The 16083-nt window shown below is 43.1% G+C and overlaps 1 protein-coding gene across 4 annotated transcripts in view; it reads right to left on the bottom strand.

Moving 5' to 3' along the window:
* Positions 1-16083, bottom strand: part of LOC138759052 (mucosa-associated lymphoid tissue lymphoma translocation protein 1-like) — a 78335-nt gene that overhangs the window by 16031 nt on the left and 46221 nt on the right. For all 4 annotated transcript variants that reach the window (XM_069928899.1, XM_069928898.1, XM_069928897.1 and 1 more), the window contains 4 exons: positions 13389-13516; positions 7668-7817; positions 5706-5863; positions 4636-4770 (listed from right to left, as the gene is read on the bottom strand). In XM_069928899.1, coding sequence (XP_069785000.1) covers positions 4636-4770; positions 5706-5863; positions 7668-7817; positions 13389-13516 — 571 coding nt within the window. The remainder of the gene's footprint in view (positions 1-4635; positions 4771-5705; positions 5864-7667; positions 7818-13388; positions 13517-16083) is intronic.

Consider the following 16083-nt stretch of genomic DNA (forward strand, 5'->3'; position numbering starts at 1 on the left):
TATTAAGTCTCCTCTCATCCTTCCACACTCCAAAGAGAAAAGTCCCAGCTCATAAACTTTCTTTCTAATCCAGACAACATCCTGGTAAATCTCCTCTACACCCTCTCTGTAGCTTCCACCTCCTTCCTATAATGAGGTGACCAGAACTGAACACAATATTCCATGTGCTGTCTCACCAGAGATTTGTAGAGTTCCAACATGACCTCTCTACTGAACTCAGTCCCCCTATTAAAGAAGCCCAGCATCCCATAGACATTCTTAACTATCCTACCAACCTGTGTGGCAAACTTGGGGGATGTACGGATTTGAATTCCAAGGTCCTTCTGTTCATCTGCACTCTTAAGTAACTGACTATTAACCCTGTACTTCCAAAATGCATCACCTCACACTTATCCAGATTTAACTCCATCTGCCACTTTTCGGTCCAACTCTGTATCCTGATTATATCCTCTTGTAATCTTCAGCAACCTTCAGCTCCATCCACAACTCCTCCAACCTTTGTGTCATCCGCAAACTTACTGATCCATCCTTCTGCCTCTTCATCCAGGTCATTTATGAAAATTACAAAGCAGGGGTCCCAGAATAGATCCCTGCGGCACACCACTAATCACCACCCTCCAGGCAGAATACTTTCCTTCCAGTACTACTCTATGCTTTCTTCCTGAAACCCATTTTTTAAATCCACACAGTCAAGGTTCCACTGATCCTGTGCCTCATGACTTTCTGGATGAGTCTCTAAGTGAGGGTCCTTGTCAAATCCATGTAGACCACATCTACCACCCTACCCTCATCAATTTCTTTTGTTACCTTCTCAAAAAAACTCAATTAGGCTTGTGAGGCACGACCTTCCTTTCACAAAGCTATGCTGACTATCCTTGAATAGCCTGGACTTCTCCAAAGGCTCATCGATCCTACCCTTAAGAATCCTCTCCAAAAGTTTGCACACCACAGACATTAGACTCACCGGTCTATAATTCCCAGGATTCTCCCTATTACTTTCTTTAAACAAGGGGACTAGATTTGCCATTCTCCAATCCTCCAGTACCTCCCCTGCAACCAAAGAGGATTCAAAGATCATCGCTACTGCCCCAACTATCTCTTCCCTTACTTCCCACAGCAGCCTGGGGTATATCACATCTGGTGCTGGGGCTTATCAATTGATGTTTCTAAGAGAATCCAACAGTTCCTTTTCCTTAACCTCCACATTGTCCAGCACACAGGCCTGTTCTATTCTGACCTCACCCTGATCAAGGTCCTTTTCTTTTGTGAATACTGAAGCAAAGTATTCATTTAGGACCTCCCAAACCTCCTGCTCCTTCAGGCACATTTTGCTTCCTTTATTCTTTAGCGGCCCCACTCTCATTTTCGTTATCCTTTTATTCATCACATATGCATAAAACACCTTAGGGTTTCCTTAATCCTACATGCCACAGCCTTCTCATGCCCCCTTTAAGCTCTCCTAAGTCCTTTCTTAAGCTCCTTCCTGGCTATCATGTATTCCTGTTTCTTGCTTCCTATATCTAATGAATGCTTTTTTTCTCTCGACTAGTTGCCTTACCTGTTTTGTCAGCTACAGTTCCCTTTTCCTATCATCTTTTCCTTGTCCCCAGTGGGACAAATCTATCCTGAACCCAGCACAAGTGGTACCTAAACTTCCTCCACATTACTTCTGTACTTTCACCCTTGAACATCTTTTTCCAATTTACTCTCGCTAGATCCTACCTCATTCCTTCATAATTAGCCCTTCCCCTATTAAGCACTTTCCTATTTTGTCTGTTTTTATCCTTTTCCATAGCTACGTTGAACTTAAGGGAATTGTGGTCACCCTCATCAAAGTGCTCCCCCATCGAGAGGTCCGCCACCTGATCAGGTTCGTTACCCAGAACTAGATCGACTATGGCCTCTCCTCTCATCAGCCAGTCCACATACTATGTCTGGAATCCTTCTTGAATACACCTGACAAACTCAGCCCCATCTATCCCTCTTGCAGTCAGGAGGTGTGGTGTCAGTCAATTTTAAGGAAGTTGAAATCACTCATAACAACCTTGCATTTCCTGCACCATTCCAAGATCTGACTGCTTATCTGCTCCCTGGTGTCCCTTTGGTTATTTGAGGGCCTACAGACTACTCCCAGCACAATGATAGCTCCTTTCCTATTTCTCATCGATCCAGTAGATACTCCCTCTGCAGCATCCTCCCTTTCTGCAACTGTGGCACTAAATGCTACTCCTTCCCCTTTTATACCTCTCATCCTATTCCTTTTAAAACATCTAAACCCCGGTACCTGCAACCGTCAATCCTGCCCATCCTCCAACCAAGTTTCTGTAATAGTCACAACATCGTAGTTCCACGTACTGATCCAAGCTCTAAGTTCATCCCCTTTATTTCTAATATGCCTAGCATTGAAAGAGACACATTTCCACTTCCCTAACTGCTTTCATTTCTGTTTTGTCCACTGCCTGTCCTTCATCACCAACTCAGAGCATATAGCTTCATGTCCTTCTACCCTAACTCTGCACTCACATTCTGATTCCCAACTCCCTGCCAAACTAGTTTCAACCCTCCACAACAGCTCTAGCAAACCTACCCGCCAAGATATTAGTCCCCCTCCAGTTCAAGTGCAGCTCATCCTTTTCTGTATAGGTCAGACCTTCCACAGAAGAGATCCCAATGATCCTCAAATCTGATCCCCTGCCCCCTGCACCAACTCTTCAGCCACACATTCATCTGCTGAAACTTCCTGATCCTACCCTCTTTGGGATGTGGCACAGGCAGCAATCTTGAGATTATCACCCTGGAGGTCCTGTTTTTAACTTTTTTCTTAACTCCTTCATGCCTACTCCTAGCTATGTAATTGGTCCCCACGTGGACCATGACATCTGACTGCTCACCCTGCCCCTTCAGAATGCTACCCCTATGTATCTATATAGAATGCTATTTAGCGTAGGGAATAGGGAATATAAAACACAGTGCAAAAGTGTCACCTTTTGCCAGTGAGAGATCATTAGGGTGTATATGCACCTGGAAAAACATTGGCCTTATAGGGCCCATGCCTACTTCCGTATGGAAGAACTTTCTGGAAATGGTTATTGAGCACCGTGAGAAATATGGTTCATTTTAATCCTCTGTAGAACCCAAACTCACCAAGGTCAATTGTAGCACATTAGTCAAGTAACTCTGACTGGGATCAAAACTGAACCTTCCTGATCAACACATAATAGTGCTTTTAAGCCGGTGAACAGTTTCAAAGTCACTAGGTACAGTATATATTAAACCAATGCAAAGTTGGTGGCAATCTGATCTGAATCAAAAGATCATAAGTTCAAAATCCATTCTGGAATTTATCCTAATGTAGATTAATTGTTGTCCTATGAGATGTTAAACTGATGTCCAGTCTGCAAGTTCAAGCATGCAAGAAAGCTCGAAAGGATGGAGGAGTCCTGTCCAGTAAATCTCTCCCACCACCTCACCCCAAAAAATGGGTTATCGCAAACAATTTCATTTGGAGGTCATTGCTTTACCCAATTTCAAGAATGCAATAACTTCCATAAGGGGCGGCACGGTTGGCATAGCAGTTTGTGCAATGGCATTACAGCGCCAGAGATAAGGGACCTGGGTTTGAATCCCACACTGTCTGTTAGGGGTTTGTACGTTCTCCATGTATGGGTTTTCCCGGGGGACTCTAGTTTCCTCCCACCGTTTGAAGCATACCATGGTGAAGGTTAATTGGGTGTAATTGGGCGGCACGGGCTTGTGGGCCAGAATGGCCTGTTACCATGCTGTATATTTAAATTTAATCTAAATTAACCTGTGGAAATATTTAAAGAATGGAGTGGCATTTTAATTCTTTGTGAATACAGCCTGGTGCATCAGATGGTGTTCTGGTGGGACATCACGATGTAATGCAAAGGCGCTTCAGGTGGTATAGCTGCCTCACAGGTCCAGCCACACCCAAGTTCAATTTTGGCCTCTGGTGTTATGTGTGTGGAATAAGCATACTCACCCTGTAACTCAACCTTTTTGTTTTCTACTCACATACCACTTTATGCCAAAAGTGCTCTGTAACTAGTAAGGGATTTCTTAAGGTGGTATGTGGGTGGAAATAAAAAGATTGAAAACCACTGTTTTAATCGCACCTAATTGACTCATTATGTGCATGATTTCATAACTCCAAAGGAAATGGGCCAATGACCATTTTTCTCAAGCAAAATATTTCAGTAACAATTGGGTCTAGAGCAATGATTCTCAACCTTCCCTTCCCACTCAGATACCTGAAGCAATCCCTTACTAATCACAGAGCACCAATGGCACAGGGATTATTTAAAGTGGATTGTGAGTGGAAAGAAAAAGGTTGAGAACCACTGTGATAGGGTTTCCACTGGGGACACAGGTTTCCGCTCATATCCCAATGAGGTAAATGGCCTGATGTTGGTACATGGCTGGAAAATTGGGTGGATGTGAGAGATTGAGTTCCAGGGGAATAGGCGGGAGAAAAGGATTGATGGAATTGCACTGAGAGAGCTGCAAAGACTTAATTGACCTATTCCTATGTCATAAGAAAGTATATAACATTGATACAACCTAAAAATATACATAAATATACAAATTATGAGAATTCAGGGGGTGGATGCTTACCCTTAGTTTCTGGAGACCACCAAGCCTGGTATAGAGACACTGCTCTGGAAACGTAAAGTTGTAAAGTGAGAAGAGGATACTGTCCTTCTCCTCAGGAAACCCTTTGTTGGTCTGTTTGAGGTTCACATCCAGCTCCTGATATTCAGACAATAGAAGGGGTAAGTCATAGTGGTATAGAGTCATAGGGCACAGAAGCAGGTCTTTTGGCCAGGCGAGTACTTGCCGATCATTAACCACCTATTTGCACTAAACCAATATTAATAAACATACTGGAATTTGGCCTTTCACATGATAATTGCTCCATCATCCCCAGATGTACACACTGCACTATTTCAACCTGTTTTTTTGGCAAATTTTCCCTCTCCAGCTCCCGGTCAAGGACTCCAGCAAGTTTGTGGTGGCAGTCATGCACAACCTCAGATAACTCCTACCAGTTGATGTCACTGGATGGCAGTGAAGCTCACCTTTCCCCCACTTATCCCAGAAGCAGTGAAGCTGATTGTAGCCTTTAAATCCTCCTCCAGCTGAGATATGAAACCTCAGCCTAATCAAGGATTAATCCAGGCTGATTCATGTGTCAATCTCAGTGTTGTTTCGGTTCTGGGAAAATGAGGCAAGAGCAAACTGCAGAGAGTTGTATCTCCTAACATGATGAAAACCTGGGGTGAATTTCCCAATTGCCACAGGTGTAACCTCAGTGCTTATGGGGGCCGCTGTTGGGTATCACCGAGGGTGTCAGAGATACAAAGGAATTATTGTATGTACCTGCCATAGAATCATATAGCATGTGGAAATGGGCCCTTCAGCTCAATTTTCCCATGCCAACCAAAATGTCCCACCTGCCAGCATTTGGCCTATTGCCCTCTAAACCCATCCTATCCATGTATCTGTCCATATTTTCTTAAACATTGCAATAGTACCTGCCTCAATCACCTCCGCCAGCAACCCATTCTGTACACCCGCCACATTTACCCTATTGTTACTAAGCAATACATCCATCTCAGATGGATGTATTGGTTACATTGTGAAAGATTCCTGAAAAGATTGCTGAGAACCTTCTTGCTCCTTACCTCTGAAAAGTCGCTCAGTCTGGCTTCACATTTGATGATGTGCTGGGGAGTTTGAACTACGCTGGTGTAAATAATCATAATGTTTGAAAATTCCGCTGCAAATCCCAGGCGAATCAAGACTCCGCATTCAAATTGGACATGCATGCTTTCTGGGAGAACTGGAAAGAATGGGTCCATTGGCACTGTGAATATTCTGATTGTGTGCAGAGGATTTCACATCTTCTAACCCCAGTCCCACAACCATCAGACTAATCGCATCCTTCCAGAACTCATCGCCTGTCTCAGTATTAGTCTTCAATATTCTACAGCACTATAAAACTAAGTATCATCTCCTGAAATCCATGGAGAGCCCCTCATGTTCATATTACAGTAAAACCCCTGGAATCTATTGCCTATGGGAATTGGTAGATGTTGGATAAGTGTATTTTCCGATTTCTTGAGAGTTACTCTTACAAAGCCTAACTAATATACCTGTTAAGAATAAACAGTTTAAAAGACAAGAATACTGTACTTACACTGAACAAGCTTCATTGCATGAATATATAAACCTTAAAGTATTTTACTTTATTTTCAGTCACATTCTATGAAAACCTTTAACAGTTGCTGCATCTGTAAGTTCCTCCCTCTCCATGGAGTTGGCCAAAAGATGAACAATAACATTATAGATAATTAATCCCCCCCACCTCCCTCCCCCAAGTTTCAAGATAAAGTCTTTGACCGGGGCAACTCTTACTAAGAAGGAATAAGGAGACACTTCAAGACTCCAACAACAAACAGCATCAACCAGTTCTTCATTCTGGGCGATGCCATTGCTGTTTCCCAACTTTATTCAAACAGCTGCTACGAGCAAAGCACGTCCAAGACATTCTGCTGGCTGAATATTTGCTCCCATGTTCATCAAAGGTTTATGTGTAATTTCACAGAAAATTTACTTTTACAATTTTAAACTTTCATATATTTTACCTTTTAAAATTTATTTTAGTTTTTTCTGATTTTTTTGATGATTACTTGAATTCCAGATACTAGACGTTTTACGGTATTCTGAAATATTGATTCACCAATGACAGGAATTTGGCTAGCACCCACTACAAGCCAAAATAACAATCCTTTGATTGGAGATGTAGAGAGGCTGATCTACAGTGGTAGACTTCATTGAGTCAAGACCTTTACATGGCCATAATGTTAAGATTATTGACTTTCTAATTATATTTTTAAAACCCATCTTACTGTCAACTGTCAGATTGCTAGTAAAATTAGTACACCCCTTCTTCTAGGCACTTAACCCTTGAGTAAACATTGCCATTAAGTTCTATTCTTAATTTCAAACTTTTTTTGTGTCATTCTCCCTCTATCTAGAAAATATCTGTTTTCCCAAACAAGCCCAAACTTTCCTCAGTTCCTGATTTCAGGACCCAGCTTCACCATTGCCTCTTCAGAGAGAGCAATTTCCCTTCTATGATTCAATTCCAGGCTTTGTTAAAACAATAACTGTACCTTTGAAACACCAACAACATGCTTGCTATCAATCTTTTTATGGAGCTTGCACTTCTTGTTTCAGTTGAACCAGAGTGAGGTCATGAGTGAGACACATTTGGAAGGTGGTGTTAGTCCATTTTGGCTGGAGGCTAAAACTGGGTTAATCTCACAGCTGGGGAGCAAAACATCTTCCAGAGCTTGGGTCTGGTGTGAGCAACATTGAGCATGACTGAGATACACTGTAACATGTGAAAGCCACATGTGATCTGCAGTCATTTAGGCATGACATAGGAGTACAACTGTTCTAAAGGCACTTTCTCTTGACAAAGACAACTGGAGAAAGGTAATGGAAACTTATGGGAAGACCCATTAAAATGAATGTCAAACCCAACAGAATTACCTCGCCCTATGAGACATTCGGTTTTATCAATAGAAGAATGTGGAATACAAACTGGAGTATTAAATGGAGGGAGCACTCTCTCTTACCATTGGCCTTGGCCCACTGCAGGTTCCTGACTGAAACCTCATCATAATAATCGGGTGGGTTAATTTTATCTCTCAGTGACCGCCTCTCTGACAAGCTGCTCCGGATCTCCAAAGCTTGCCTTCCCTTTGTGAGCTCACATCTCCCCATATCTGAAATTACACAAGAGAAAGAGTTGTGAGGGACAATTCAGTGTTCTTTTTAACTCATTTATGCAGTCTGTTGGGCTTCGCAACACTAGGGTTACAGAATTTACTGGAATGGCTTTCATCCCCCAAAATCTCTTTGGGAAATAAAACATGAAACTCAGCAGACACCGTGGTTGAAGATAAAAACACATTGCTGGAGAAACTCAGCAGGTCAAACAGGGTACTATAGAAAGCAAAGATAAAGATACATTACCAACGTTTTGGGCTTGAGCCCTTCATCAAGGCATGGACAAAATGTGGGCAGGTTCCCAAACAAAATGGGTGGGGGGGGGGCGCAGGGTGGGGGGAGAGAGGGCAAGGGAGGAGCACAGTCCAACAGGCAGGAGGTAATAGATAAGGAAGGGAGGGAGCACCAGCCAACAAGGGGAGGGGATGGCTCCGTGAATCGAGAGGCAAGGGGCTGGAGAGCTGGAGGAAAGAAGACAGATAGATGAAGAGAGAGGAAGAATAGGGAGTAGGCTAGTAGAAACCAGAGAAGTCAAGGTTAATGTCATCCAGCTGAACAGTGCAAAAACAGAAAATTAGGTGCTCTCTTCAAAATTACGGATGGTCTTAGTTTGACAGTACACGAAGTCATGGACAGATATGTCAGTGCAGGAGTGGGGCACGGAATTGAAATGGTTGGTCACTGAAAGATCCTTGTCACTGATGCAGATAGAGCAAAGGTGCTCAGCGAAGTGATCTCCATCTGCATCCAGTTTCTCTGATGTAGATAGAGAAGTCCACAAGGGGAGCACTGGATGCAATAGATAAATCCCTTGGATACACAAGTGAAGTGCAAGGACTGCATAGGGCCCCGAATGAGGTGTGGGTGCAACTGTGGTACCTCCTATGCGGCATCAGGGGAGGGTAACCAAGGAAGCGATTAATAGGAAGGGATAAGTGGGAGTCAAGGAGGGAGCAGTCCCTCCGGAAGGCAGAGAGGGGAAGATGTGTCTGGTGGTGGGATCATGTTTTAGTGGCAGAAATAATGGAGGATAATGTGTTCGATGGGGAGGCTGGTGGGGTGGTAGGTGAGGTCAAGGGGAATCCTGTTTTTGTTGCGTCCAGGGGCAGAGGGGGCCACAGCAGATGAGCAGGAAATTGAGGAGATGCAGGTAAGGGCTGGTGGTGGTGATGGAGAAGCCACGTTTTTGGAAGAAGGAAGACATTTTGGATGATCTGGACTGCAAGACCTCATCTTGGGAATACATATGACGGAGAAATTGAGAAAAAGGAATAGAATCCTTGCAGAGGACTAGATGTGAAGAACTGTAGTTGAGGTAGATGTATGAGTTAGCAGGTTTGTAAAAACAAATGTCTCCAGAAAGCTTGTCTCCCAAGATAGAGATCAAGGGGAGAATGTCACCAGGAATGTCCAAGAGAATTTGAGGTCGGGATGAAAGTTGGCCGCAAAGTGAATGAAGTTAACAAGTTCATCATGGGGAAAGAGTGAATAGTTTGCTTGATGGAGATGATAACTGCCTGGCACTTTAGTCACAATCGTGGTGTGTGAAATCTGTTCAGGTCTTGCTGCATGCAGTCATGGACTGCTTCATTAGCAGAAGAGTAGTGAATGCAACTGAACATTGAGCAAACATCAGTGGACATTTAGCAAAGAAGAACTGTGGCTGGAAACTCTGCTCCCACAGCTCTGGCTCTGCAGCCTGACGTCATGCTGATGGAACCGCTAACGCTCCGGTTTATCCTGGGGTAAAGATTAATCATGTCAAAACGGATAAAATAAGGAGAAAATCCTTGAGCTTAAAATATATAGTGCTCTTTTTCACCCATTTTCTTTTCTTTATTTATATATATTTTTTAAATTTTAGAGATAAAGCCAGTTACAGGCCCTTCTCGCCTACAAGCTCAGTGCCCAAATAAGCTACTAATCCTGTCCGTCTTTGGAACGTGGGTGGAAACCGAAGCACCTGGAAGAAAGCCACACAGTCACGAGGAGTACATACACACTCCTTACGGACAGAGGCATTTTGAACCCAGTAATAGCATTGCACTAACCACTACGCTAACCATGCTGTCCCCTTTAAATAGGAAATAGAGTGTCTGTATGAAAGGGCCTTAAGTATATTCAGCCAGAGTTAACATCCTCAGATGAATGTGCCAGTTTTATCTTCTCTCCCTCCCACACCCCCCACTCCCTCCCCCCCGCCAAATACTTGTAATAACCTCTCACACATCACTTTGAAATAAGAGACTTGGCTGGTCAGAAACTTCCACCGAAACATTGAAGAGAAGGCAATACCACTTCCACAATGCCTATGGCTTTACAGTTAGCCCATTCCCCATTCCACTGTGGACCCTGCTGATGGGAAGTTTACGTCGCTGAAGCAAATGTACAACCAACAAATCTACACAGGGCGAGAGGCTCCACCTGGTGGAAAAGGAGGCAATTTTATAAATAAATATATACAACTTAATAGAATGAGAGAAAAGACCGCTGAGCACCTTCGATCTGTCTTGGGAGATTGCTTCGCTGAGCGCCTTCGCTCCATCTGCACCAGTGACAGACACTTCCCAGCAGCCAACCATTTCAGTTCTGCGTCACATTCCAATGTCTGCCATATCCCACCAAGACCACCCACAAATTGGAGGAACAACACCTGATTTTCCATCTGGGCACTTTCCAGCCAGGTGGCATTAACATCGACTTTTCCGGTTTCTGCTAGCCTGCTCTCCTCTTCCCTCTCCTCCCTTCCCTTCCCAGCTCTCATCCTTCCCTTCACCCTCTATTCACCCAGCCATTCCTCCTCCCCATGATTGCTGCTGTTCCCTCTCCCTCCCCTCTCCACCTATTACCTCCTGCCTTCGCAACCACACCTCCCCCTCCCCTACTCTTTTGTTTGGATGCCTGCTGACATTTTTCTATATCTTGATGAAAGGCTCAATCCCTAAACATCGGTTATTTATTTTTACTTTTGCTACATAAAGCACACTGTTTGATCTGCTGAGTTTCTCCTCCAGCTTTGTGTTTTTACTTCAACCATGATGTCTGCAGATTCTCGTGTTTTACTCCTTGACAGAAAAGACCATTCAGGATGAATTAGTCACATTTCCTCCTCTTGCTCATGCTTCCTTCATGCACCTTCTAATTTCATCTTGAATATTTGTTGTTGATTGTGCTTTAACCATGAACACTGGAAGGCCCAGAACTCTAAAGAGATTTCTCCTGCTCTCTGACAATTCTCTTATATTTAATCCTGCATCATTTGCTCCCATTCCAGCCTTCGGCTATTAAAGGGGAAATCTGCCAAGAAATTTGAACATTGCAATCAACACACAGAACCAGGTGTCTGGGACCAATTCTCCAGATTTACCTATTGCTGGTTGATCAATGTTCTTGGTGTCACAGGAAGCAATTGCACAGCAGCAGACACTCACGGTGCACAGGATTATATAACAAATGAAAGCTACCATAGAAAAAAAATGTGGATATATGTGTTCATTTATAAGGGAATTATTTCTAAAGAGCATCTAAATCTGTTAAATTGAAATATTATCAGTGGAATGGAAGCTATCTAGTGAGTTGGGGCAAATTATAAATCTTTTTAAGGTAAACGAATAGAGAAGAAGAGAGCTCTGTGAGTATGTGAGCATGGAGGCAGAAAATTTAGAATATTGCACATCAGTGGGGAAATTAGGGCCTTTAACAATCACTCTTCATCTCTTAAATTATACTGTATAAATATTTGGGCCAGAAATGATTAACAAGAAATGAGAAAGGATGCAAAAGGCAGGAGAGGCATTTCTAACTCTGACTGAATCTAATCCTGCAGAGTTCACGTCACTCTTGGAGTAGATCGCCAATCTCAAATCAATCAGCCTTTTCTTCAGTTTCAAGATTTCTTTAAGCCAAAATCCAAACTGTTTAAAGAAAATGAAAACAATGCAATAATTCCTTGTGCTAGATTGCTGGCCAATATCCATGAGATTGTTCTTCATTTCCAGAAATAGGCTGGGAGTTAGAAAAGGGGCAGGACAGTCTGGGAATGAGAATGGAAGGAGCTGGCTGGGAATGAGAAGGGAAGAGACAGGCTGGGAATGAGAGGCTGGGTATTAGAATGGGAATGGGGTCAATAGGTTACCAAGAGTTACAATTCACTCTTGGAAACCTGTCCTACAAGGAGGAATTAATGTGATGGCAGAGTTCCCAGAATCAGTGAATGTGGAATGAGATACTAAAATACATGACCAGGGCCACCAGGAAGAGATTGCATAGTATCACTAAGAGATAAAGTATGGAAATAGGCTATAATGCCCACTGAGCCTGCTCCATCCACATAAATCCAACATTCATCCCACATTTTTACTCACATTCTCATCCATTTCCCCAGATCCCACCTCTTATCTTCATCCTCAGGGTGAATTACAGTGGCCAATTAATCTACCAATTAACACATCTTTGACATGTTGCAGGAAATTGGAAAAACTCATACATCACGGGGAGAACATGCAAACTTCACATAGATAGACGCTGAGGTCAGCATTGGAGAGACCGGTCGCAGATTGGGAGATCTCTTCACTCAGCACCTCTGCTCCATTTGCAACCTCAGTGACCTCCCAGGCCAATCATTTCAATTCAGAGTCACAATCCAGCGCTTACATGTCTGTCCATGGCCTTGAGTATTATCCCACCCCAACCATCTGCAGATTGGAGGAACAACACCTTATTTTCCATCTGGGCACCCTTCAGCCAGATGGCATTAAACATTGACTTTACTGCTTTCCATAAAACCTGCTCGCCTTTTTCTTTCCCCTACCCCTTTCCTGTTCTTCCAGTCACCCAGCCACCCGTCATCCCCCTCATTGCTGCTGTCCCCTCCCTACTTTCTCCTCCTATCATCTCCTGCCTTTGTCACCCCACCTACCCCCCCCTCTTTTGTTCAGATGTCTGCAGGCATTTTCTCATATTTTGATGAAGGGCTCAAACCCAAAACATTGGTTATGTATCTTTACCTTTGTTACATACTGTTTGATCTGCTGAGTCTCTCCAGCATTGTGTGTGTTTTTACTCAGTATTGAACCTGGGTCTTTTGTGCTACAGGCTTCTGAGGCTGGGTATGCATGTGTGGTGAATGTCTGCCAAGCTGCCTGTCTCCCCTCTGGCGAGCCTGGCTGTACTAACATTGGCTGTGCATTATCTCTACTGTTAAGGATGCTCCCCTTGGTTATAACTGCATATGAACCTATTGTCTTTCATTATTGTACCATGAGTTTCTGCTAATAAAAGCCATGATTATTCTTTGACCACATTGTCTTTGTCTACTTCATCAACTGGCACTTCAGTATGATTCTCAGTTCTTGAGCTACCAGCCACTAAAGGTGAACAATAGGTCAGTTTTACATGTCGAGGGCAGCTCTACCAACTGCCCCATTGCGCTACTTGATGCAGTGAGACAGTTGGAGACAGGAAGGTCTATGGGGATGTTTCCAGCTCTCTCTGGCTCACGTCACAATGAGCAGCAAATAAATCCCCTGGGTGGTGGAAATATGATGTTTGTGCAAAACCAAACGCACCTTCTGCAACCTTATCCAGTAGCACCGTAATCTTTTCATCCTCCAATAACCGCTTCTTCAGGAAACTGATGAAAATTCCATTCGTAAACTCTCCCTGGCTGATTTCATATGCCTCTGCATCCGGGCAACTGCAACATTTTATAACATTTCATTAACAGGCTCTGAAATGTGTAGGACATATGATTAAGAGCTAATTAAACCCCATCAAAACCTCCCATTCCTCATTTACATGATAGCTCTAGAGCCCCACACAGGCACTCTCTCCAGTCTTGTCATCAACACAGGGTCACGACATCAGAATCACCACCTTACTCATTTATAGCTTCTGACTGTGATCACCATTTTGTTTGGGGTCATGTGTGACCAGTACCTCCCAGACGCACTCAAACAATAAATCTTCAAAGTTTCTAGATTTCAGATTTCTTGTCAGAGTACATACATGACATCATACAACTGAGATTTTTCTGCGGACAAGGTAGAATTACTACTTATTGGTAGTGCAAATAAAAACTGTACACAGCCCATATATGTAAACAAATAAAGAACTGAAAACAGGTAATGAATGTAAACCAACAGTGCAATACAGAGGGAAGAAAAGAATCAAAGTGCATAAGTAAGAGTCCTTAAATGAGCCCTTGAGTTTGTTGTTGAGAAGCCTCAGGATGGAGGGGTAGCAGCTGTTCCTGAACCTGGTGACATGAGTCCTGTGGCACCTAGACCTCATTCCTGATGGCAGCAGCAAGAACAGACAGTGTGCTGGGTGGTGTGGTTTCTCGATGATTGTTGCTGTTCCCTGCAGATGCTCTCGATGGTGGGGATGGTTTTGCCTGTGATGTCCTGGGCTGTGTTCACTACCTTTTGGAAGATTTTATACTCAGGGATATTGTTGTCCCCATTCGAGACCATGATGCAGTCAGTCAGCCACACATCTGCAGAAATTTTCCAGGCTTTCTTGTGTCATACCAAACCTCCGCAAACTCTTGAGGAAGTAGAGGCGCTGACCTGCTTTCTGCGTAATGCCATTGGTGTGTTGGGTCCAGTCAATCAGACCGAGAACGTCTGGCAGCAGGAAGAATAAATAACACTGGACAATGAGGATTGTGCTTCCTGAATACTTTTGGGTGTATTTTATAGATTTTGGGCTGGTGATCATGAAAATCACCTTAAAAACTTCCGATTACTTAACTTTTTTTAGATTTAATTTATTTTTGAGATATCCTGTCATATTTTAAGTCTACTGCAAGCATACAAAACCATGAAGGGCAACACGCCAATGGAAACTGATTTTCTGCATTCGCAATTGGACATCTTCCCTGCTGATCTTGGTGCAGTCAGTGACGAAAATGGTGAAAGGTTTCACCAGGACATTGTGACCATGGAAAAGAGGTATCAGGGCAACTGGAATCCATCAATGCTGGCCGACTTTTGTTGGACACTGACACGAGAGGCATCAGATGCTGAGTACAAATGAAGTTCAGCAGCAAAATATTTTGAGGTCAGTTGAACTAATGCAACATGTCAGCAACATTAGGCAATATAACATGCTAAATTCAATAAAAATTAATTCAATGTTTCTCCAACTTCCTATTTGATACAGAAAATCTAAAATTATCTTTGTGTTCAGCTTGAAGTTGTCTATCCTAATCCCCAATTTCTTTTCAGGAAGCAAACATTCTGAAAAATTTCTCGTCCAAGATCAGGCTTCTGAGGCCGGGTATGCATGTGTGGTGAATGTCTGCCAAGCTGCCTGTCTCCCCTCTGGCGAGCCTGGCTGTACTAACATTGGCTGTGCATTATCTCTACTGTTAAGGATGCTCCCCTTGGTTATAACTGCATATGAACCTATTGTCTTTCATTATTGTACCATGAGTTTCTGCTAATAAAAGCCATGATTATTCTTTGACCACATTGTCTTTGTCTACTTCATCAACTGGCACTTCAGTATGATTCTCAGTTCTTGAGCTACCAGCCACTAAAGGTCAGTTTTACATGTCGAGGGGAGCTGACAGGAACAGAAATATCTCCTGAAGTCCATGAAAGGGTCTTGCTGACCTGGTCTTCTCGAGCCACCTGGTTATCTGAGAGCAACTGTTCAGACATCAGCCCTAACCTCAACCCAATAGCAGGGCTGATCTTCTTGACGAGATACAGTCCCTGGGGTTAGACCTTTGAATCAACCTGCACCTCTCATAGCAAGGAATCAGGCCATTTGGCCCATCGAGCCCATGGTGATCATGAAGCACCTATTTGCACTAATCCTATATTGACCTCACGTTAGTCACCTTTGCACATTCTGGCTGTCCCAACCTTTTGAAATAAATTGTTGTCCAGTGTAATAACTGTGAGTCATTGTATGGATGTTATCGTTGGGTACGGCTGCCAGCTCCATTGCTGGTCACCATATTCATATAGTTATGTTAAGTTACAAAGTCAATGAAGAGCAGAATAAAACTTAGTCTATCAAGTCTTTGTTTACTTAGAGTAACTGTCAATCATAGATTAATTGGCAGAATTCTTCTTTTGAATCATAATGTTCGAGTCCATTTTCAAAGACTTGGGCACAAAATATTAGCTGGCATTCTGATCTAATCCAGGTGGAGATCTCAGGTGTTGTCTTTTGGATGAGATGTTAAACTGAAGCCTCATAAAGATGTAAAGAAAAATCCACTGGGAGGAAACAAAGAAATTTGTTCAC

Source organism: Narcine bancroftii, chromosome 3, assembly GCF_036971445.1.
Source record: "Narcine bancroftii isolate sNarBan1 chromosome 3, sNarBan1.hap1, whole genome shotgun sequence".
NCBI classification, from domain to species: Eukaryota; Metazoa; Chordata; class Chondrichthyes; order Torpediniformes; family Narcinidae; genus Narcine; species Narcine bancroftii.